At 38.3% G+C, this 24,325-nt stretch overlaps 1 protein-coding gene across 1 annotated transcript; it reads left to right on the top strand.

The window, feature by feature from the left end:
* The first annotated feature begins 4,820 nt into the window (after positions 1–4,820).
* LOC103708166 lies at positions 4,821–20,208 on the top strand. The gene is made up of 13 exons (XM_008792967.4): positions 4,821–5,279; positions 7,505–7,640; positions 8,083–8,216; positions 9,157–9,358; positions 10,700–10,938; positions 11,038–11,149; positions 11,994–12,138; positions 12,239–12,381; positions 14,961–15,130; positions 17,445–17,753; positions 17,861–17,916; positions 18,184–18,398; positions 18,664–20,208. Exons 1-13 carry the CDS (start codon positions 5,061–5,063, stop codon positions 19,851–19,853), a joined length of 3,270 nt encoding a protein of 1,089 aa, XP_008791189.1. The 5' UTR covers positions 4,821–5,060; the 3' UTR covers positions 19,854–20,208.
* The last annotated feature ends 4,117 nt before the right edge of the window (positions 20,209–24,325 follow it).

Raw genomic sequence — 24,325 nt, 5'->3', positions numbered from 1 at the left:
AATGATTCGCCTGACCGTGCGCCGACCTGAGCCACATGCCGAGCCGTACTATGGCCTCGCCCTGTTACATCACAGGTAAACCGACCCCCACCTATAAAAGGGAGCCTTGGCTTCTCAGGAGGGGGTTGGGAAATTCCACGCCTTACAAGCACTGTTCATCTCCTCCTTACACTATCTGCCCCCTCCCTGACTTGAGCGTCGGAGGGCCGGCGCCGAAAAACCCGGCCACCGGTTTGTCTGCAGGCACCCAGACGGAGGACGCCGCCCGCTGACGGATCGCTGCCCCACTGTGAGGACCTCCTGCTCCCTCTCTCCAGCCACCCCACCCAGACGGAGGACGCCGCCCGCCGACTGGTCGCCGCCCCGCCGTGGTGACCCGCAGCTCCCTCTCCCTCGACCGAAGATTGCCCCCGGGTCCAATTTCCAGCAACAGTATCGATGGGAGAAATGTTGGACACGTCGAGCTTTAGGAATAGGAAATCAAATGAAGAGAGTGATCCAAACATTTTAATTCCATAGCGAAACAACTGACATATTGTATGAGATTTGGATCACAAGAAAGCAATCTGGAAACACATAAGAAAGTCAGATAGCGAGCCTGGCTAATTTTTCATTCAGACTAGATAAGGGATTATGAATAGGACAATAGGATTAAGAAGATAGTATGATTAAGCACAACGCATCTCTTTCTAGCATACTTGATCAGATGATCTGGACCTTAGGATTTGACAGAGAAAATATTGGATACCCCGACCTTGGACCGAACTTACCTCCTTAAACTCGGTATAACCTATGGTGAACAATTTCGACCACAGCCGAGGAGCCATTCAGCTAAAGAGCCAATCGACACATATCGACAAGAGCTGACAGTTTTGGCAATCAACATATTTGGCAGTGCTGCAATCGATGCACAATCAATGCCATATGCTGCCTTCGCAGAATGATGCCCATGCTGTAGATGTACGATTGACCAATAATGCACGTCATATCAACTTAGGTAATGACAAAATGAACTACCCTATATAAAGAAATAGCCTGGGGTCCTTAGGTATGTGATGTTTACTCAAAAGATACTATTCTGCTAAAATTTTTCCCTACCATACTATTATCTTTCTATCCAAACATGGGTGTTAGAGGATCTCCCACCGGAAACTCTCTAACAAGCGGATTTCTTGCAAGCCATCCCAGAGGAGATCGACTTCCCACATCTTGGCCGCCTCATTCAACTTAGTTCTTTCTGACCTTTGGGTTAGCCGAGCTACGCTCCAACCTCGGTTCGGGATTCAGCGGCAATAGGATTAAAAATGGCACTCCACATATCACGACATTATATGCAAGTAAAATTTATATATTGCAGGATGCATGCGATAAGAAAATTATTCAATAAATCACAAACGATTAGCTTTTTGTTCCTAAGTAATTCAAAACTACAGCAAAGTTATTCGCAGAATCAAGATTTTAACTATTTAATCAGTGTTTTGAAGTAGAGTACCACCAATATGCCACTTGCATCATTTTTCTTGGCTACAAGTTGTTGGGCTAAAACAGAGATATTATGGAATAAACTAAGTCAAAACCAAAACCAACTAAAAGCAACATTCACACAGGCAATATATCAAACACCTTCAGAGCAAAAAGAAAACACACCAAATTTACGTGGAAAAACCTTTCAGTGTAGAGGAAAAAAACCATGGGACAAATCCGATCAATCCACTATAATAAATACAAAGTTTAGAATACTCAAATTTAGACCCAAAACTTGAGTTTTCAACAAATTGGAAAAACTCCAATGTCACCTTCCTAAGAGTAACAATGATCTCACCCAAACCACCACAATATAATGAATCCAAAAATATAATAAGATCCCTAACAATGAATACTATAACTTTGTACAGCATCCAACACAACTCTTAGATAGAAACCCAATTTGTTAAATCTCTATATGAATAACTACACCAAAAAAAGATAAGAAAAAGGACATGTTTTTTCTTTCTTATGTTGCAGGACGTGCTCTCTTCCTCTCTGTGTCACCGCACCTCTTAGCTTTCTCTCTCTCCTTTTTGTATTTTTTTTGCTTTCCCTCGTGCGCTGCTCTCTCTCTCTGTTTTCCTTTTTCTTTTTTTTTTTTGTTATGTGCCGCCGCCCCTCTGGATGTTCACGCGTCTCCCTTTGTATCGCACCCACGAAAAACCAAAGAGGCAAATCCCCAGTGGGCTATTGGGCCTCCCCAAGTGGGCTGGACCCACATACACAAGTAATGCTTCTATGCGACTAAGCGCACTACCGCATCCTTATGCTGGTTATGGTGCACAAGAGGAACATCTGGCTGGCAGTAGCGGATTTTCCTTCCATAAATAGTTCAAAAGAGACTATCGATTATCTCCTCCTCCACAGCAACTTTTCAAGAGAAATTTTTTGAAAAAAAAAAAAAACTCGACATAAGTTTTTAACCTTATAGAAGAGATGCCAACCAACCAAGCTAATAGTTATTAGCTACACTTAGTCTTCTACTTTATCCCTCTTCAAACTATAGAAAAAAGATACAACCCTCATTCATGGCTAAGACCGGCGTCAATGCTTGAACCTTTGACAAGGCTATGGAGAGGTTTAAGGCCTTGCCCCCAATTCATTAGGAGCTCGTTTGGTTCGCGGGAAAAGAAGTAGGGAAAAGTGTGGTCAACGAAAAAATAATGAGATGCCTCTTATTTGATTGGAGTTTTCAAAGGGGAGAAACAGAAAAGTTGTATTCCCATAAGAATATGATTCCCACATTTCATGAGAAAGTCTTTTCCATGAGAAACATAGAAAAGTTACTTTTCCATGAGGCGGAAATCACTCCAATTTTATTTTTTCCGAAAAAGATCTTTCGGCATTAAAGAAGCATTAAATACCTAATTTTTATTAAGGGCATAATAAAAATTATACATAACTTTTTTGGAAAAGTGGATGGTCAACCAAACATAAGTACTTTGAAAATTTATCACTTTTTCATTATCAACCAAACATGCCAAATGTATTTTTCTAAACATTCTCTTCTTAGGAATCTATTTTTCAAAAATTATATTCTTAGAAGAAAAAATGTTTTTCGCGAACCAAACAAGCCTAGGGTAATTGGCAAAGCCTTGCCCAGATCAAGACACTCACAGCTTATACCGCTGCTCCTAGGAGATGATGGGACTGTTCCACCCACTGCTTTGTCATAGCTCATACACGTGATGCTAGTATCGTGTCGTATACTCGTATGGTCCTGCTCCTCCAAGGAGATCACGGGATTGTTCCACACACTGCTTCGTCATAGCGCATACACGTGATGCTATACGTGTGGTATGGTCCTAGTGATGTCTACAAGGAGGAATGTTTTATTATGAAGAAGATATATATTAGGTTCAATTCCACTGCCTGGTATTTTTTGAGATAAACCGTTATATGTTTCTGAGGTTCCGGAGTTGAAAACCAAAAGCCGCAGTCAGCACCGTGGTCTCCACCCTCCTTTTGTCCATATAAAGTAGCAAACCTTTGTCATGGGGGCAGTAATCAATCCTCCTTTTGTCCTCGTCCAAGATACTCTTTTTATTTATTATTTATTTATCCCCCTTCACAGATCCTTTCTGCTCGATTTGGAATCCTGACCTCTTTTCTTTCCTCTGGTATATGAGCATCAAGAGCATGACATGAGAATATGGTCTCCACTATGAAAGAATAGGGAACATCAATCATCTAGCATCACCATAGGATTTGCCCGGAATTATTATCTTTTTTTTTTTTTAGAAAGAAGAAGCTGACAAAGAGAAGGCGCACATGCTTGGTTCTTCCAAAAAAAATTTCTCCAGCATAATGAGCTGCAAAGAAGGCAATTTGGTCGACATTTGTCGGGAATTATAATAGTCCGGTAAATAAAGGAAAAAAAAAGGGCTATAACGTGCCTGCTAGATTGACTAACAATCATGGACTCCTTTGGTTCGCGAGAAAAAAAGGGAGGAAAGTGTGGTCAATGGAAAAGTAATGAGATGCCTCTTGTTTGGTTGGAATTTTGAAAGGAGAAAGACGGAAAAGTTGTACTCCCATAGGAATATGATTCCCATATTTCATGAAAAAGTCTTTCCCATGAGAAACATGGGAAAGTTACTTTCTAATGAGACGGGAATCACTCCATTTTTACTTTTTTTTTTCCAAAAAGCCCTTCAGCATTAAAGAAGCATTAAAGAGGTATTAAAAACCTAATTTTTATTAAAGATATAATAGGAATTATAAATAACCAAACATAAGCACTTTAAAATTTTGTCATTTTTTCATGGTCAATCAAACATGCCAAAAGTACTTTCTTAGGCATCATCTTTCTAGAAATTTGTTTCCCACAAATTATATTTTTAGGAGAAAAAATGCTTTCCGCGAACCAAACGAGCCTCATATGTCTCCAATGTGATGCTCCCAATTTCTAATGAATAAAATCACCCCTTGCGAATTACACCAGTTGTTGCGCCGCTAGATGACGGTTGGTCAGCGCCATTTGTCGCCGTGCAACTCCCGTTACCCGTGCACAAAAAATTCCTCCCGCGCCTTCTGGGAGGAAATTGGTAGCGCTAAAGCTAGCGGTAGATCTAGAGAGCATAAAAAAAAGAGAGAAAACCACTTCACGGTGCAAGGAAGTTAACAAATAGCGACTACTAAATTACTTCGCGTGCTCCTTGCTTTACTTCCGCAAGCCAACGGTAATAAAGTCAAGGATAGAAACACCAATGGCCATGGGTCGATGCCATGTGCTAGCTCCTCACAGCCAACCAACCCCCATCTCATTACTCCCCCACGGGATCTTATTAGCCAACAGTGTTAGCTCCAGTCACTGCGCCCCTCTTTTGCCTCGCCGGGCAAAAAGCCATGCATTCATTGCCCTGAGGGTGCCTCTCCCCACGCAGAGAGACCCACAGCCTAGCTGTCATTGTCTTTCCCATTCTCGTACCTCTTCCCTTCACGATTCCAGGAAGGGTCCGGCAGTTCATTCAGCCTTTGCCTGGATACCGCAGAGGAGCTCCTCGGTGGGGCACTCGAGCTTCCTCTGTGAGATGGGGTGGAGCGGGAGAGGCCTGTGGGTTGCTGGAATCGTCATCATCATACTCGTGGTGCCTCTGGAAGCCCGTGCTGGTGCGGGTTCAGAGGCTGCTGGCGTGAAGTTCCTCAAGGCGCCTCCACCATTCTCGGCGTTATCCTCGGCCACATTTGGCTTCGAGGTTTTGGAGGGGAGGAATGGGGATTCCTGCGCCGAATGTCGTATCGACTGCAAGGTTTGTTTGCCGAACTCCACTTCCTCACGCTGAAGTCAAAGAACTTGGTTTCTTCTCCTTTTTGTTCGATTGGAAGTTGGATGCTCTACTTCAACTATCCTTCCAAGTTCTGTATCAAAAACTATGTTTCAAAGTTCGAGAGTTAGCATTGCTTGTCTCTGTTATTTCTTGCTCCTTTTGTTCATAAGGCTCAAATTTTATGATATTGAGATGACGAATTAATTATTGAAGCGTTAGCTTATTGATTCGGAGTCGGGTTATTTCTGAACCTGGCCAACCAGTAAACTTGAAATTTAAGTAAAATGAGTTGACTACGGTGGTCTATCTCAAAGGCGCCGTCATTTCTGTTGAGGAGACTTCACCAAATTTCTCATGAAAATTCTCTGAGGTCTTACATTGAGGTTATGCTATTATAAATTCATGCTAGACATCCATTTTACACATTCGGGCACTGGATGGAACCCAATGCACTGTAAGGAAGAATCCAAAAGCTAGCTGTTTGGGGCATTGACTTTGTCCTTGGAAGTTGATTGTTTTCTTAAGAATTTTATTTTCTAATGCTCGTGCTAGGAATTTTGATAATGATCCCAAGTGTGCAACTGCATACTGTTTGAGGATGGGTAAGCGCATACAGAAACAGATTATGCTTGCCCGCTCATGTCGGCGGAACTAGACGATCAAGTACTTTCTTTATGTCGATTGAGTAATATTTTTGGATGCAAAGACATAGACAATGGTAGTCATTTTCGGGTTTTACAGACATCAACCTACCTGCATTATTGTATTTCAGTTTCCATACATCGGCAGTCAGAATGCCTAGTCCTTTAAAGCACACAGTTATTGTTGGCAAAATTTAGTTTCAGTTCTACAACTTTCCTGTTCTGTGAATATGTTCATGTTTGTATGAAGCTTCCTTTAGTTACATTTGATTGCTATCGTTTTCCCTCCTTGCTCTTGTCTCTCAAGTTGGTCCAGCTCCTGGAAATATGGAATCCTAAAGGGTAATGCAATCACTCTTCTCCTAGAAGCAAGAATTTGATGTTTTTCCTTTCCTGGAGTGGTTTCTTTTAGTTATTATTTGTTACAACTTTTTCAACTGAAATAAAATGCACTGTCCAAAAGTCTGCTATCTATGACTAATTTGGAACATCATACAAATTACAATTTTTAATATTGGTAAAATGTCAGAGGTCAACAAGTAAAAGAGAAAAGGAATGCGGAATAAGAATTAAATAGATGAAAGGAATATTATGCAGTACTGTAAATAATTTTTCCAGAAATGAAATTATGCTGCAAATTTATAATGAAGCTTCTGCTGTAAAACATTAGAAACAAAACCAGAAAGGAAAGATGTGACTATTCAGAATAATCAATAGTTGATCATGATATTATCTTCATTCATGAAAATTACAGTCATTTGCTGAAGTATTACCTCAAGCTTTATACATCTCTTTCTGTTTCTCACATGGTATATCTACAGTAACCATTTTCCTGATTGAGGCCTGGTCAACATGCTCTCAAAGGATGTATGAAGAACATTTGATTTATAGAGTTATGTTCATTATGAGTGGGACTAGAAATCACGATATTAAGGTATTTGGATACAAAAGTTTGTTCAATGGCAAGTTTTCAAGATGTCATTTTAGTCTCTACTTAATGATTTTGCTTGTGAGCTTACGATGCAAATGAATACATTTTCTGAAAGAAAGATACTACATACTCATATTATCTACTGCTCTTGCTTATTCGGCTCGTAGTATTAAGATCTTGGACCCATTAATGGCTATCATACCTTTCTCCAGATGTCCAAAACTCTGGTATAGCTGTCAATCACACACACTTGCATTGATGATCAATTCTTGGAGCATTTAAGAAAAGACATTAGGTAAAAGTAGCTGTACATATAAATTGAACAAAATGTCTAGGCAGGTATCTAACTTTCTTGATTTCAAGATTCGGTCATGTAAATTTTGAAACATTGAATAAGCTATGATTGGCACATCTCCAACACCACAAAATGGGTCAGGGAATCCGGAAGATGCATCATCTTCCATATCTTTCAAGCATGCCTAGTTTCGAATTAGAATTTCATTTCCAGATATTATTCCTCCCAAATCCTAGCTAAGAACTCCCATCAACAAATTCACTAACTAATACTCTTGCGCAATGATGTTCTACAAGTTCAATTCTTTTATCTAACTTTGATCACATGCACGTGAATGCAGTTAGACAACTACAGTTCCTCAAGTTGTGAATCAAGAGAAGTTACATACACGGGCTTACATGATGGAAACCATACCCTCGAAGTCTGCATCAATGAATCTCAAGGAGTTCGCTGTGCTAGTTATAACTGGACTATTGGTTAAGAAACTGCCCTTTTATCCTTTCTGAATTTTGTATAGTTGGTTATTACTGACATGCAAAATACCAAAATATGCACTTGCTAGAAATTTCTAGTTCTTTTATTTTTTTCCTTTGGAATGAAATATATCAAATTTAAAGTGTTACACCCTCTGTCATGCTGATTATACAGTATAAAATATTCTTTCTTCAATATCAAAATTTGTTGAATAAAGCTTTGTTTGCATGTTCTACACATTTGAAAAAAATGTTTTTTTCTAACTGCCTTCAGTTCATGCTTCGGCGAGATGTTGTAGTTTTGTGGATAATTTGCTCACTAAATTATGTCTTGGCTTGTAAACTAAGAACTTTTAAGTTGTTATTGTTACCATAACCTGAATCCTCTTCACATCAACTTCAGGTACTGTAAATTTCTGACTTTTCTTTTGCCTCCATTCCACAGATACAGTTTCCCCTACTGCATATGTTTCAGCTGCATCATCTTTCACAAATGCATCAAATGTGTCTGTACGTGTTTCTTTTACTGAACCTTGCACTGGGGGAGGAGGATTTAGGTGTTCTGTGGATCACTGCAATGTGAGTATGCATACAACATAAAATCTGGACAAGCTAAATATTGGGTTATTTTTTTGACTTTTTCCTTTCTCTAAAAAAGAAAATTAAAATAAGGGCGTGAGCTCCACCATCAATCATTTCAAGAAATGTTGTAAGCAAGGAATGCAGAACTGTCCTGAACCGCCCATTTTGAGGCTTACCAAGCCGTGCCGACGGTGGACCGGAATAATTCCGGCATTCAAAATGGTAGACTGGCAGGAGGGAGAGAGGAAGAAAGAAGAGAGGAAAAGAGAGAGAGATGGAGGGAGGATCGTCGGAGACCTCCGGAGGCACCAATTTTACTTAAAATTTTCAAAATAAAAAAAGGGGCCTCGATGGACCCCTGTTTCGAACGAAACAGGGGTTCGGAGGGCGGAGCTCTTTCTCCGGCCCTCTAATGCCCCTTCGGCGTCCCTCCCTCCCCCTCTCTCTCTCCTCCCCCCTCTCTCTCTTTTCCTCTCTCCCATTCTCTCTTTCCCTCTCCCTCTTCCTCGCCCTCTTTGTTGTGTTGATTGGGGCCCGGCACGGGGGCGTACCAAACCGTGCCGCCGGCCGATTGGTACGGGCTCTAGTGCCAGCACGACGAACCTTGGATGTAAGAATTATCCATGTCAAGCATTTAGGAACAACCCCTGATGGTTCCAATGTTGGACCTCCTCTCAACAGTAGGGAGGTGCAGCTGCTGGCTATAGCTCAGTTTGCTTTAATATTTTGAGTTCATTCTAATGAATTATTATATTAGAACACAGCTACCCCCATGTTCTATGAGGTTTCTAATTTTTTAGGAAGTATACATGTATAAGAAGCACTAAAGTCTATGCTGTTGGCTTGTTTTTGCTCAAATTTTGATGCTTGAGTTTGGTTTGACTGAATGAAACATATCTGATCTTCCCTAATATCTACATGTTTATTTTTTATATAGCTTCTTGTTTATGGAGCTGCTCATGTTATACCATCTACTCTCAAGGTGCTTCAGCCCGACTTGGAATTTTCCCTTATTGTTAATATATCTGCTGATATCCAGTACGGACGGTTGGTATTGGTAATGGATAAGAGCTTTTGTAGAGACACTGCTGGAAACGGGTTTACAAGAACATCAAATTCAAGTTTTGTTATACATTTTGGTACGCCACATGCTTCATTTAATTGAACTAAATTTGAGAATCAGCAATTTTCCTTAGTGAAATCTGAATAAAGTTCAAACAGTGTCATATAATTTGTGCCTGTATGGGCCTTTATACCTGCATTCTATATCTTTTATTCTGGACTTTCAAGAGATTATGCCTGGTGTACTTGATTTTTCTCATTTTTGTTTAATAACTTTATGAACCATATTTAGGATGCTGGATTTGTAGAAAAGGAATGTATTCCCGTAGATTTGTTTACTGTCTAAAGTTATTTGGCAAAAAATGGTAATACAACAACTTTTCTAATCAGACAGGAATTCTTCTTGTCCTTGCCAAGAATTGAAGTGTAGGTTGGCACCATACTATATCATGTCGTATGAATCATACTATGTGTACCAATATATATATATATATATATATCATGCCGCGTCAATAGGTTATATATGAACATGATACATAGAATGTTATCTCCATACTGTTAAATGTCAAGGAGCATTGCATAGCTTGTGTAGGAGCTTGTCCTTTCAATGTCCAAGAGACAGACTAATATGTAATGGTACATTATACGTTGTTTTCTTCTTTCAATGGAACCCTCTTGAATAGCCTCATTTTGTTTGAGACTGGCCCAAGCTTTTTTTTGGTCTTCATTGGGGATCTGAAGGCCTGATCTATGGATTAGTTATGCAATCATCATTTAAGCAGAGACAAGAAATTACTGTAATTCATAACTTCTTCAATATTAGCAGTATATCAGCTTCCTACAATGTTGTAGTGCATGTATGACACCGACAATGTAATGTAGTTGTGCATCGCCTTATAATTTTTATCATGGAATTTTAGCTTATTATGCTATTAATGTGTAAACACTGTTAAGTTATACCAGTTCATATCGTAAACTACTAGTTACAAAATACTAGTTTATAAAATAAATAAATAGTTTATATGCTTATGTTAAACAACATCAACATTGATATGTGATATGCTTTATAATGCTATAATTTCTACGATCAGTTAAAATACTGAACTTTTTAAAACATATCCATACACTAGTATAAAATAGTATCGTACAAAGCACATATTGATTATCCCTGGCTGCAGATCTTTTTACAAAATTCGTAAATCTTTGTGTTGGTGCATGCTGAGAGTCAGCACTTAGCACAGCATTCAAAGTTCTGAATAGTGGCCCATAGGTGGCATGGGCAAAATGTCCAATATTTAATTGTTTGGTTTTAGCATGATTGATTGATATCGCGAATGTGTTAAGTATATGCTTCCAGTTTTGCATTCTCATGGCAGTGCTTTTTGACAACTTTTCTGTTGTTATTTTGGACTCAACAGATAGAAGAAATGTCTTTATAAACTTGACAACCCACATACCAAAAAAGTTACTTCAACTAGATGGCAAGATAAGGACAGTTGAAGCAACCAACAATGATAAGAATCTACGGATCTATTTGTCTTTCTCAGAGCCAGTCCTCAATTCATCTGAAGAAATATTAAGTGTCCTTCACTCAAGTAGGGGTTTACTTTCTCCCACTAATAGAAATACCCTTGGCAACCGCCGGTTTGGTTATGTAGTAAGTTATTCCATTTTCACATCACCCAAGAGCATTTTTAAATAAAATACCTGAATATCTTCAGAATGTATATCTGATTTGCACATTTTCTTCTTTCAGGTGCATAACATATCAAGCATGGCTGTTGTCACTATAACTTGTCAAAGTAGCTCTATAATCAGCAGACAGGGGACTCCAGTTTCTCCATCAGAGCCAGCCACCTTTCTTTATGGTAAATTCTGTTCTTATTATTATGACAACTGGAATTTATTTATAAATCTAAGAGGCTAGATATTAACTAAATGTTTCTGCAGTAGGATTTATTTTGTTTAGACTTTAGATTGCTAGTCTAGATATCAAAAAATTTTATATAGTTTTCATCAGATGAATCTTTATTTTTGCTGGCCTATCAGATAAATTAAATTAAATATTCATTTTGTTTACTGGACTAGGAGAATACCAAATTAATTCCTTCCATTTATTTTTTAAAATAAATTTCTCTCCTTAATTTGACTTGGTATTTATTAAATATTTGTAAAGAAAATTTCTAAATTTTTCGTGTTTGATTGTCTTGTTATGACAATCAAGATTCAGTATTATCGCAGAAAGGAAACAAGTTTTGATGGAAACTTTGTGAAAAAGTCATGATTTTAGACTATACTTTTTTAATAGATAAGGATGGGAGAAATAAGTTGCAAACACAAAGAAGCATTCTTTATATTTCACAATATAATCGCAAAACTAAACTACTGAAGGAAAAATTGGGTGGATATTTCGAAAATTTATCAATACTTTATAGAATGTATAACTAAAAATGCCAGAAAGAATTTTTGGTTTAGCTCATTGATGCTCTGTTTTGGTTCGATGCACTCAAGAATTCATAAGAAATGGTGAGGATCACTTGTTAAATTGTTATTTATCTGGCACTCTATCTTTCAATCTTTTCAACTTTGCATTAGTCATTTCCTGAACAAATAGGTGGTTTTACTTTTTTCATTTGTCAATTTCTGTAATTGTTTACCCATACTAGATGATTTAGTCATCATGTTCTGACACATGGATGGGTATTTTTATAGATTCTCTAAGGCCTTCTGTTAGGCTGAGTACTACTTCTGACATGCGGACCAGAAAACACAATATACCAATATTCATAAAGTTTGTGAAACCTGTGTTTGACTTCAATTCTTCAGCTATATTGGTTGATGGAGGACATATACAGAGGCAAGCTATTATATTATTCAGATATTCCTAATGTTAGATGTGCAGCATTTTTATGTTTAGCACAACCATGAAATGCTGATCATCTTTACATATTTACCAGCTTCCATGAGATAAGCAAGAGCATATACACCATAGAAGTTCATGCCAATGATGGTATTATATCTGTAGAAGTTCCTGAAAATACAACAGGAGACGTTGCTGGAAACAAGAACCTAGCATCAAACCGTCTTCAAGTGAGGCATTGTAAGGATGTATATTTGTCCTGTATTTTTAAGTTCTCTTATTATGATTAGCCATGGTCGGATTTTAGTTACCAACTGCAATTTTTGTGTTACTTCTCAAGTGTCTGCTGGTATAACTAAAATGTTTGCTCATAAAGTGACAAACTTCCAATAGTGGATTGAAATTATTAAATGTGATGAGTCAGTTAGAAAGTTTGGAAATGTTAATGTTTAATTGAATGTTACTAATATACTCTCAATTTTCATCGTTATGACATCATATTGGGAGTCCTTATAATTTCTGGTGCCATCTGAGCATTAGTCTCCAATACTTACAACCACTTGTAAGGGCATTTTGATCATTTGACCATCTTAGATTTGGTCAAATAAAGGCAGAGAGCTTCCTTTGGTAGATTTTGTGTGATACCTTTCTCTTTACTATTTCTGCTTTTATTTATTTTATTTTCACCTTTTACTCCTTTTGCTACCACCATTTTTAGTTCCTCTTAAGGCATAATATCTTGCATGATGATTATATTCAATATCACCTGTGGAATCATCCATATTGATTGGGTGGTTGCTAAAACCACCCCAAACAAAACTTATGCATAAAAATAGAAGTTTCAAATGCTATGAAAGCAACCACCCCAAACAAAACTTATGCATAAAAATAGAAGTTTCAAATGCTATGAAAGGCTATATCATAGAATGGTGGGTGAACTATTCTTCTTCAGCCATTACAGTAGCCGTCATTGTGTTTGTTGTGAACTTATGCTAATTTATGTTACGCGTAGGAAATATCACCATGATGTTCTGGTACAGATTGAGAGATCACATAACTGTTCTTGGAAATGAATTTTAGATAAAATGCATGGTCACTTGCAGATTGAAGCATAATTAAGCACAAATTAGGTTAGAACTTCAGTGATAGAAGCCAACCACACATATGTTTATAGAAATTTGGTGGCAGGGAAAGGTAAAGGCAGAAAATATTTGCTTATTTAGTCTTGAGTAGGATATAAATCTCTAATATGGGGTACCTATAAAACATTGTAGCTAAAAACAATGTTAACTGAGATGTTATCTTCAATGCAATAATTAAGATATCTACCCATCAAACATATTTCTAAGTATGATCAGAGGACTAGAAACATATACGAAGGTTATCTTTTTTTTCAGTAGAAATATTACAAACAAATGACTTCTTTTGTCATCTGTTAGTTTCCCAATCAAAACATTGACATGTCCACCACAGCTCTTCGATGGGCTAATTCATTGGACTTTATGTCATAGCTTTGATACATCTTTCTTTGATATCTTTGCACCAGCTTGATATAGAGTTCTGTAATTTGCTAGAAGTTGAATTTTAAAAATTGATAACTAATTCTTAGGCCTTAGTTTAGTGGTCTTCCATTATTTCTTGCATACAATTGACAGGTAAAATCTGTGGCTATTTGGTTCATTCAACCAACCTAGATGTTGTGGTGTTATTATATTAGTAAGAGACAGGGATGCATGCCTTTGTTAGAAACAAAATGTTTGTTTATCTTTCATCCCCCCTCCCCCCCCCCCCCCCCCCCCCAAAAAAAAAAAAAAAAAAAACTCCTCCAAAAAAACTGCTCTCCACCTCTTTTCACTGTATTTTCTTCATTCATCATTTCTACTCTTTTCCTTTCCAAATTGCTTATCCTTATATCATTTCTCCTAGTTCCTCAAAAAGGCTACTAGCCGATTGGCAAAGATTGCCAAATTCAAGCAACGGTGTAGAGAATAGTAATTTACCTCTCTCGAGGGGCCGTGAGGTCCGATTTTAGCAACAAACATGGGGATTTTGGATTCCAACAGAAACATTGAAGTTTTTTTCGTTGGATTGGTTAGAACATATAATACCCATTTCAAGTCCTCGAATTTGTTGGCTTCTAGCATTAAAAAATATACTCGGAAAAACTATTTTGAAGACAATAAAAGTATTTTTGGCTCAGCGTTGCATATTTTACCTTCACTTATTTCATTTTGTTTTGAGACCAAGCACATCATTTCATCTACTTCTCCCACATTCTTTAGCTAGGTTGGTTAGTATCACTGATATCTTCAGTTTAGGTAATCTGTGCAGCAAGTTCATGAGCCCATATAACTCTGAGTCTCTGACTGTTAATATTGTTGAAGATTGATGTTCATAATACAAGTGTGCTGGCATGTTTTGCTTTTCTTTTCTTCTCCCCCGTCATGTAATTCTTTCTTAGTGCAAGCATACCTGAACAATCATATAATTTTGCGTGATATGTAGACTTAATCATCAAGATTGCCGTGATTATGTTTGTAGTAACAAAAACAGTATCCTGTTAGAACTTTTACTGTAATCACTATGTTTATATTCACTGATGAAAGGTTGATATTCATCGATTTCTAGGAACTCTCAAAACCATGTCTTTCTTAATCCAAATGATAGGTCTTTACATTATGTGATTTCTTCTTAACATGCAGATTTCAAAATTTGAAACATGATGGCATATAATTAGTAGAGTGACAGTGGCTAGTATATTCTGTTTATGCTTCTCTTTTTGAGGCTGTCAGTTAAAATCTTGTGTTTGTATGTCACAGATTCTGTACCCATAATATCTTCACTGGTTTCTATCATTGCTACTGCTACATATGCTGCAGCATCAATAGCTGCAGCACTCCTCACTGTTTCAACTGCAAGTCTTCTATCATCTGGAGCATTTTCAAGACCAACTGCTTATTTTATATCTGAACCATCAAGAAATCTCTTCGTAAGATACTGAATTTGTTTAACATTAACAGGACTCCTGAGTTATTTTCAACTATATGGTCTTCAGATAAAAGTACTTATGATAGCTGGCACTTTGTTTTTAGCTTAATTAGCAGTGCATTGATTGTTTTGTCTGCGACTCCCTTTGGTTTCCAACTATTTACAACATGAATCCAATTAATTTGTTGGAATGCTTATTGCAGTAGGAAATACGTTTAGTTACAACTATTTACTAGATTGGACTTTGCTGTGTCATGGTCCATGCTAAGCATTATCCAAACGCATGTCAACAGGCTGCAATCTTCCAGTATACTAGAAAATTGGGAGTGATTTTGTAACAACCCAGGATCTCACCCAAAATGGCTAACCGGAAGGTATTATTTGAGTTCCTTGATCCTGTATAAGTACCCAAGATCTACCCAGCGAATAACCGATGTGGGACTAAACACACGCCCGCACGGGTCCTCACATACTCCCCCCGTTCAAGCCCTGACGTCCTCGTCAGGCTAAGGGTTCATATCTATTCAAATCTAATCACAAACACCACGATTGGCCCGTGGTCAGTCCCAATAGATCCGTGCTGCAGTGTCCCCTAGTCCACATAGGTTATGAGCCGGGTCCGCTCTGATACCATTTGTAACAACCCAGGATCTCACCCAAAATGGCTAGCCGGAAGGTATTATTTGGGTTCCTTGATCCTGTATAAGTACCCAAGATCTACCCAGCGAATAACCGATGTGGGACTAAACACACGCCCGCACGGGTCCTCACATATTTGTAACAACCCAGGATCTCACCCAAAATGGCTAGCCGGAAGGTATTATTTGGGTTCCTTGATCCTGTATAAGTACCCAAGATCTACCCAGCGAATAACCGATGTGGGACTAAACACACGCCCGCACGGGTCCTCACAGATTTATTATCCAAAAGCATTATTCTCTCAAGAAAAGATTGATTGTCACAAACTACAGGTTGAATGGCTATTGGAGTTGTTGGAGATTACAATTGCATGCATCAGAGATGGGCCTATAATGATTTTTTGCACAACAGGAAAAATTAGTTAGAAACTTCATTATTTCCTCTCTCTCTAGAGAGTGGGATATTTGTGAGAGAGGAATGTGTTTTATGATTTCTGATTTTCTGCGTTATTACTAGCACTTGATGTTCTTAGTATTGAATTAAACTGATCTAGTGTGACTTATAGTTGTAATTAGGAACATAGCAGAGAAAAGTTGTTTCAAGTTGTGATGTTGTGATTAAGGGCCAAGATTAGATATAATGCTAAAAGTTGAGCTTGCCGCGCCTCAGAAATGCTAGATGTTGTTTTTCTTTTTTTGGGGGAAAAGAATGTTAAAATTTGGTATTTTAAAAGTAAAAAGTAATGATTTTTATCAAACTTAATTCTATGATCAATTACGATGCTGATCTCCTTTTTTCCTGTCAAACTCTGGGTATCTGAGAAGCACACTGTCATTCTTATTTTGTCTTTCTTAAAGATTTCTGGAAATATATCATCTTAATTGAACATATAAGAAAAAGGTAGCGTTAAGCTATGTTAAGTATTCCAAAGAGATCCAAGAATTTTGTCCATGTAACAATATTTGTTCATGCATAAATCAGAAACATCATCTGTATTTATGTGTCCCACTGTCCCCATTCCTAGTTTGCTCTAATCACCATATATGATAATGGAAATACTTTCTTGGTTTTTCACTGCAGTTGGTTCACTTTTCCTTAAGGGAGTCTAACAATGATTAACCTAGCGAATGGTGTTGTACACATTGTTAAGCTTGATATACATTATTGACCCTTTCTCTATCAGCTTAAGCTTTTGGATTCAATTGGTTTGCTAACATGGTATGAGAGCTCAAGTTTGCTGGATTCGAATGCGTCCAGTTCAATTATTATTTTACTTATCCCCAGTTTATTTGTTTTTCTGGTTCTTGATTGTTTCTAACTCATTTATCCCCACATGGGGTCCGGGCCGCACGTGAGTGGCAGTTTGAGCTTGATATACATTGTTGACCCTTTCCCTATTAGTTTAAGCTATTGATTTGTTAACACATATTTAACCAACATAAGGTGAATAATAATAAAAGTATGTTATTGTAGTTTCATAATATTCTTCTCGTAATGAGAAAAGTTTAGTGTATTTTTATTGAAGTAATGATTACCGATTGTGCTCTTGGAGGCATGTCCAGTCATTTTTTCTGGAGAAGAAAAACTCACTTCTTAATATAATGATATTTGAAGAGATTGTCAGCTTTTTGAAGAAACTAACTATATTTACTTGAACTGTTCTGTATTTTTTACAGAGAATTGCATGCCACATTCAGGTCTTTGCACTAGCTAGATGGTTAGCAGTGACCATGCCAATTGAATATTATGAATTTGCTAGGGGTATAGAGTGGAGTATCCCATACCTTTGTCTTCCATGGGAAACTGGTGCCACCAATTCATTTATGGAGGACTCAAGCTTTCCAGATAACACATACTCTAGACTACTGGGAAGAAGCAAACTGAGTAATTACAAACCCTCATTGGGGATAAAAGGAAAATCGGAAGTTGATAACTCATTATATGGAATTCCACTGACTCCAGCAGAGTACAGATCATTTCTTGGGGTAGGAAATTCCATTCCTCTTTCTTATTCATGTCTATCAGTCCATACAACTGAGTATATATGGTAACACTGAATTTTGTGGAACTATTCGGGTCATTGTACTTGCAGAATCAAAATATGAAGCCTATGGCTGAATTTATTACGGATTCACATAACTCAAATGGGTAAGTTGATGTGATATCAAGCATTGTCTGCCCTTTTTTCTATCTCATATCTGTGATTTGTTTTGTAACAAAAACTACTAGAAGGGAAACAAAAGAAACAAAGCAAGGGCATTTCATGAAACTAACCAAATGTGCTTCATTTCTACATGTTTATATGCTTCCATGTGGAGAGAAGAAACACCAAATCATCAACTGGTCCTTGATAGCACATACTAGCCAATATTGGACGAGATATTTTAATAAATTCAAATTGATTTCATTGTCTAGGTGGAAGTATTTCGGTCGAAACATGTTCTGGTTAGCTGTATTTGGTGGTGGTTTAGTCCTGCTTCATGCTGCAGTTCTTTGGACTTTGAAATTTAGAAGGAAGAATTCAGAGAAGCAGAAAGAGCGTGGAGCACTTGTATTTCCGAGATTTGAAATATTTTTGATATTTCTTGCATTGCCATGTACATGCCAGGCATCTGCGGCTATAATTAGAGGTAAATTCCAAATAATGTAGAAACACAACTGATATCTGCACATCTTAAAAAGACATTAAGTTAGATAGTTTCATTTCCTAAAGAAAATTTAATATTAGGATATGTATGTCTATACATAGATGTATAAAGCCAGTCATTCTAGCCCTCATAAAGAAAGCCGAATGATGTATTCCCGTTTTGAACTATCTAAAATAGCTTCTTATTCTTCACATTTTATCACGATGATTCTGATGCATTGGTTTCTTCTTCTTCTTCTCGATTCAAGGGAAAACTACTGGAGGTGTCATCGTTGGAATTGTAATCCTGGGCATCTCAACTTCTCTTCTTATGTCCTTGCTTTTGTTCCTTTCACTTGGCATCACAATGGGTAAGCTTCTTCAGTACAGAGAGGTTCATCAAGAAGGGCAGAAATTTCATTGGTACCAAGAAATTGTCCGGGTAACTCTAGGACCTGGTAAAAGAGGCCAATGGACTTGGAAGGGCCAACCAAACTCAGTCTATCTAACAAAACTAGGTCCATTGTTTGAGGACCTCAGAGGCCCACCCAAGTACATGCTGTCACAGATCTCTGGTGGGGGAAGCCAAGGGAAACGCGACGACCGAATTATTGCTTCTGAAGATGAAACTGAAGATGCAGAAGCTCCCTTTATCCAGAAGCTCTTCGGCATGCTCAGAATCTATTACACCTTTCTGGAATCCATTAAACGTGTCTCTCTTGGAATCGTAGCAGGAGCCTACTCGTCAAACAGGTCTTCTAGGATCCCAACAGTCATTGTTCTATCCATCGCCTCATTCCAGGTGTTCTTCCTTGCATTGAAAAAGCCCTTTATAAAGAAGAAAGTGCAGCTTGTGGAGATCATCTCGGTAGCCAGTGAAGTGGGCATCTTTGGAGCATGTCTTATTCTCCGAGAAAGGCATTTCTCGGATACCGGTGAAAGGAGAGTCGGGTTCTTCATGTTGGCTGTATTCATAGTCAGCTTTACTGCTCAAATGATCAATGAATGGTACGCATTGTACAGACAGGTCCTTCGACTGAGCCCAGCTAAGAACTCATTCTCTTCGGGTCTAAAGATAGCTCTCAGTGGACTTGTGCTAATTGTGCTCCCTGCAATGCCGCTAACAGATCTGAACGAGCAGTTATCCTCCATGCATGCAGAAGGAGATACAGGACTTACAATTTCACCTAGCGGTCAGACCCCAAGGAGTCTGGGGACAAGCGAGAGGTCATGGCTGAGGCAGCTGAGAGAACTGGCAAAGGCGAGCTTCAGTAGAGAAGACGCAGGAGCCCCCACTGACCCATCGAGCAGCACTCATCAGAGAAGTGGGTTTTGGACAGGTAAGAAGAGTAGAAGCTCTTCTGTGGCATCATCAGCAGACTCCAAGGCAAAGGGAGAGTCCCAGGCAAAATCAAGAGGATTGTACAAAGACCTGGAGGCCATTTTCTCTTCCAAGTGATCTATTGATCCTTTGCTATCCGTGATAGTTAAGATTGGCATGTTTGAGCAGGTGAGCTTGGTACCTCGAAGTAGAACCTTGTGATGTAAATATTGAAGGTTGACAGTTTTCTTTTGCTTTTTTCTTGTGTGTGTGTGTGTCTGTGTGTGTGAGAGAGAGAGGGATTTTGAAGGTTGACAGTTATCTCGCAGGGGCTTCATTATCTGGGGTAAATGTCGAAATTTAGTAGCTCAAGGGAAAGAAGCATGCTTACCAAATTTCCATTATATCAAAGCCTTCCTGTTTTGCAGATCATTATACCATGTAATTTTCATTTTCCTAAGGATCCTTGGTTTAACTGGATTTTTTTTTTTTTTTACAAATTTCTTTAACAGTTTTTAAGGCCTATAGTTTTTTCTTTGAAAAGTGGTGTGGTGGTTAATGATGCTTCAACCACAGACTTTGTGCAAGTTGTGCTAATGCTTGGCTTACTGAATTCCTTTGGGAGGATGGAGAACCATGACACCCTGGCACTTTATGAAGAAATCAAATTAGTAGAGCTTGTAGTAATTGGGACAGATCTAAAAGGTCCTGTACGGAGATCAGTAGATTTCTAGTTTGTTACCATGAACTTTTTACCGTATCTATTTGCAAAGACTGAGGTGTTATATTTAACCACTAAATTTGAAATGTTTTGTTTTTCACGTTCCATAAACATTCAACTGGTGGTGTTCGCTGCTTGATGACATCCGGCGGATGGGGAGACTGTATTGACTTTCAAGCAGTGTATGTATATAGGGAGGTGAATAGGGTTGCCGATTGGGTTACATCATTTGCAGCACAGCACTTCGGAGAAATTCTATAGACCGATTAGGATATCCTTTCCTTGCAGTTTTGTCAGATTGTTGTTCTTGATTTTGCTGGTTGTACTCATACTTAGAGCTCATCAAAATCCGGGCCGGGCTCTACAGCAGAAATTAGGCCCGATGGCTATGCCCAGACCTGGCCCAGCCCGACTGTCGGGCTTAAAATTTTGTCCAGGCCCGACCCTACTTGATAAATCTGGTTCTAGGCCCGTCTAGCCCGACCCGATAGGTCCGATTTTTTTTTTTTTTGTTTGGAATCTGGAAATGGGCCAGAATGGCCCAACCAGGCCCGGCCCGATTTTTTTGGTTGGGCCGCTTTTCTTGCCCAGGCCCGACCCATGGGCCTTTTTTTAATGCCCAAGCCCAAAAAATTTCGGGGCGGGCTGGGTGGGCCGAAGGCCCGTGATTAGCTCTACTCATACTATAACAGGATGAACAACTGTTGCAAAAAAAAAAATCAACTGGTGGTGTTCACTGTGCTGGACAGGTCAAATGCAGGTCAGGTCAGGCATAAATGGATCGAGTCAGATGCAGGTCAGATCAGAAAATCATAAATCTGAATCCGACCTGTTTATTAAACATGTCAAAAATTACAACCTTAACTCGACCTGTTTATTAAACAGATAACCCGATCCGATTCGTTTAACTTGTTTAATAAACTGCCCAACCCGATCCCATCTACCTGACCCGACCCGATCCGTTTAACCATTGTCCTCACGGACCTCGGCAGCTTGAAAGATTCCAACAGATCGGAGCTTGACGAGCGCCCGTCGTCGATCCCCTAGCAGGCATAGAGGACATCCCTCACAAGAGCCGACTCTGAGACCTCGGTCTTCTCCATGACCAGATTGGCGTACCCCTGAAGTGTCATCTCGCAGATGTTCTCCGGATATTTGAAGGAGATCTAGAGTTAGGGTTTCATATCTCTCAGTCTTCGGATCCGAACCGAAGAGGGGGGGGGGGGGGGGAGGAGAGCTAGGTTCAAGCCTTTGAAGAAGGGGTGGGCCTTGACGTCGGCCGGGTGTTGCGGAGGGTGGCCTCGTTGTTGGGCCCGGCGAAGGGGGTCCGGCCGTAGAGAAGCTCGTAGAGGAGGACGCGGCGTTGCCATGGGACTATGGGAGCGGCCGGTGGCGACCTCATGGGTGCCGATGAAGGAGCAGGACCGGGCGGCGACCGGCTCGGCGACGAATCGGTAGAAGGGGAGGGAGAGGGCCGGCTTGCGGGGGCGGAAGAGGCGGTCGGGGAGGCAGGAGGGGTCGGCGGCGCTGTCGGAGGGGTCGGAGGCGGCGGGCCCGAGGGGGGGGAGGAGGTGAACTCGAGGTCGAACTTCGAAAATAAGGGCACCAGTGCCGTTATGACTCGAGGTGAACTTTGGAAGTTAAACAGGTGACGGGTCCTTGTGGGCCGTGGCTCTTATCCAACCCGACATATATTAAACGGGTTATTAAATGGGTTATACGGATTAAAAGGGTTAGACATCTTAAAGTCGTATTCGATCCAATTAATAAACAGGTTAAACGAGTCAACCTGTTTATGATCCGAACCTATTTAGGCCAAATCCAAATTTATTTATGGTGGGTCGAACACGGATCAGGTTGGCGATTCGAGTCATATTTTGCTATCCTTAGCTGGACCCAGTTGATGCATGACAAAATTCCATCAATCATATCTATTGGACTGAATCGGGTCCGAATGCCGCAAGACAAAGTAGCTCCGTGTTGGTCGATGACGGCGTGGTTAGCAGCAGCAACCGAATCCCACCATGATTTAGGAAAAGCCAAGTGGAAACGAGGTCCTGTTTGCAATGTTTGGTCGACATCATGGTGGTTGCTTCGTTTGCTTCTTTCCATCATCTTCGGACCATCGATGCTACGTGGCACCACAGAGTGATGGCTGCTGCTATCAAGAAATAAACAGTCATTAAAGTTTAAGATACCAATTAAGCACTAATATACCCATAGCTATATTTATTTTCTTTGGCCAATGCAGAAATAGACACAAATATTAATCAGATATAAAAATTTATTTCCATATATATTTTAAATAAATTCAAATATAAATTGGATAAAAAAATATGAATATAAATAAAATAATTAAATTTTGGAACCACATAATCAAAAAAATATTAAGCGGACGACAAATCAAATCAATAATTATTTTTTAAAAAAATTACGAATGTTATATAACATTAAATAGAATTACAAATGAAATCGGATATTCCGATACGGATCGGATAGTTATCTATCCATATCCATATCTATTTCTTTTTTTTACAGGTATAGTTACAGATACAGATATTAGTTGAATGTCAACATTCTATCCATATTTAAATAGATTTAGATAAATTCTAATAAATATTATCTAATTTATTTTTATTTTTAAGTGCCATCAAATAAAACAATACCATGTTTGGTCGCTCATTTTTTGATCATGGTCACTTAAAAGTATACAGAAGCGTTCTGCGGTAGTTGTTGTCTTGGAGACTACCAGTGGAAGGGCATTAAAAAATTAAAACCCAAATTGACTGGGACAACGTGAACGACGTTTTCAGATGGAAGTCGTTGTCCCGTTCAATAAACACTTCATACGGTGAAGTACTCAGTCAATTAAATGGTGCAATAATTATACCATTGCTTCTTCTCTTACCAATTGGTAAATAGGGGAGCTTTCGATCATTTAAAGAAGTGGAGTGGAGTGGTTAAATGCTAAGAGTAAACTCCTGGACGTCCTATTCTCAGGAGGCTAATAGAATTGTAGTCCTGGGGTTCATTACTTCATTGTTGACTGCTATAAATTCTTTCTGAAAAAATAGATAAATAGATTTTTTGCAAAATTTAATTATATATTGTAAGTATTAAATATTTTAAACACTAAGATAGCATTTGATTGGAGAACAAGGAACATGAGAATAACTTATAAATATTAATATTAACTTGTTACAGTATACTTTGTGCAATATATTAATACTTCTAAATATAATATCAATATTAAATAATAACTTATAAACCATGTGTTAGTGCTATGCATTTTTATATGATCGATAGCAATATTTCAATAGAATATCAACACCATGGAAACCATATGTTCTAATAGTATAGTGTTATGGTATATTATACTATTTGACAAACATAGGTTAGATAAAATATACTATATATTTTGTGTTATAATATTAGTATCTAAATTACTAAATTAATATTAAATGATATTATTATGATGTTATTGTATCATAATATTTTGCTTTCCTATATAAATAGGTAGGCCGATGATATTAAAATGTTCTGATATTTTTTTTATCTTAATATAATAACTTATATATATATATATGTTATAATATACAGAATACTTATTTTAACACTTTTATATAATAATAATAATAATAATAATAATTAATAATTATTATAATATACTAAAATATATTTTGATATTATAGTAGTTATATAGTATAATAGATAATGTTGCAATTAATTTTACAAGTACTATCTAAAAGGCTGATTTGGGTACATGGAATAATTAAAAAAATAGACATAAAATGATTTGATCAGGCATGTTGTAAATGGTGTTTGGGTGGTATAACTAAACATCCTTTTGTTTTTGTTTTTTTTTTTAATAAAGGCATGCATGCAAACA

The sequence above is a fragment of the Phoenix dactylifera genome, chromosome 4 (genome assembly GCF_009389715.1).
Source record: "Phoenix dactylifera cultivar Barhee BC4 chromosome 4, palm_55x_up_171113_PBpolish2nd_filt_p, whole genome shotgun sequence".
In the NCBI taxonomy this organism is placed as follows: domain Eukaryota; kingdom Viridiplantae; phylum Streptophyta; class Magnoliopsida; order Arecales; family Arecaceae; genus Phoenix; species Phoenix dactylifera.
Note: the sequence above shows the minus strand (reverse complement) of the source record. Positions and strands in the feature narration are given on the sequence as shown.

Excerpts from the sequence above, each read along its gene's own strand:
- LOC103708166 (XM_008792967.4), top strand. The coding sequence starts at position 5,061 with ATGGGGTGGAGCGGGAGAGGCCTGTGGGTTGCTGGAATCGTCATCATC. Across the intron at positions 7,641-8,082 it reads TAGTTATAACTGGACTATTG|ATACAGTTTCCCCTACTGCA; the intron begins GTTAAGAAACTG and ends TCCATTCCACAG. Across the intron at positions 12,139-12,238 it reads GATGGAGGACATATACAGAG|CTTCCATGAGATAAGCAAGA; the intron begins GCAAGCTATTAT and ends CATATTTACCAG.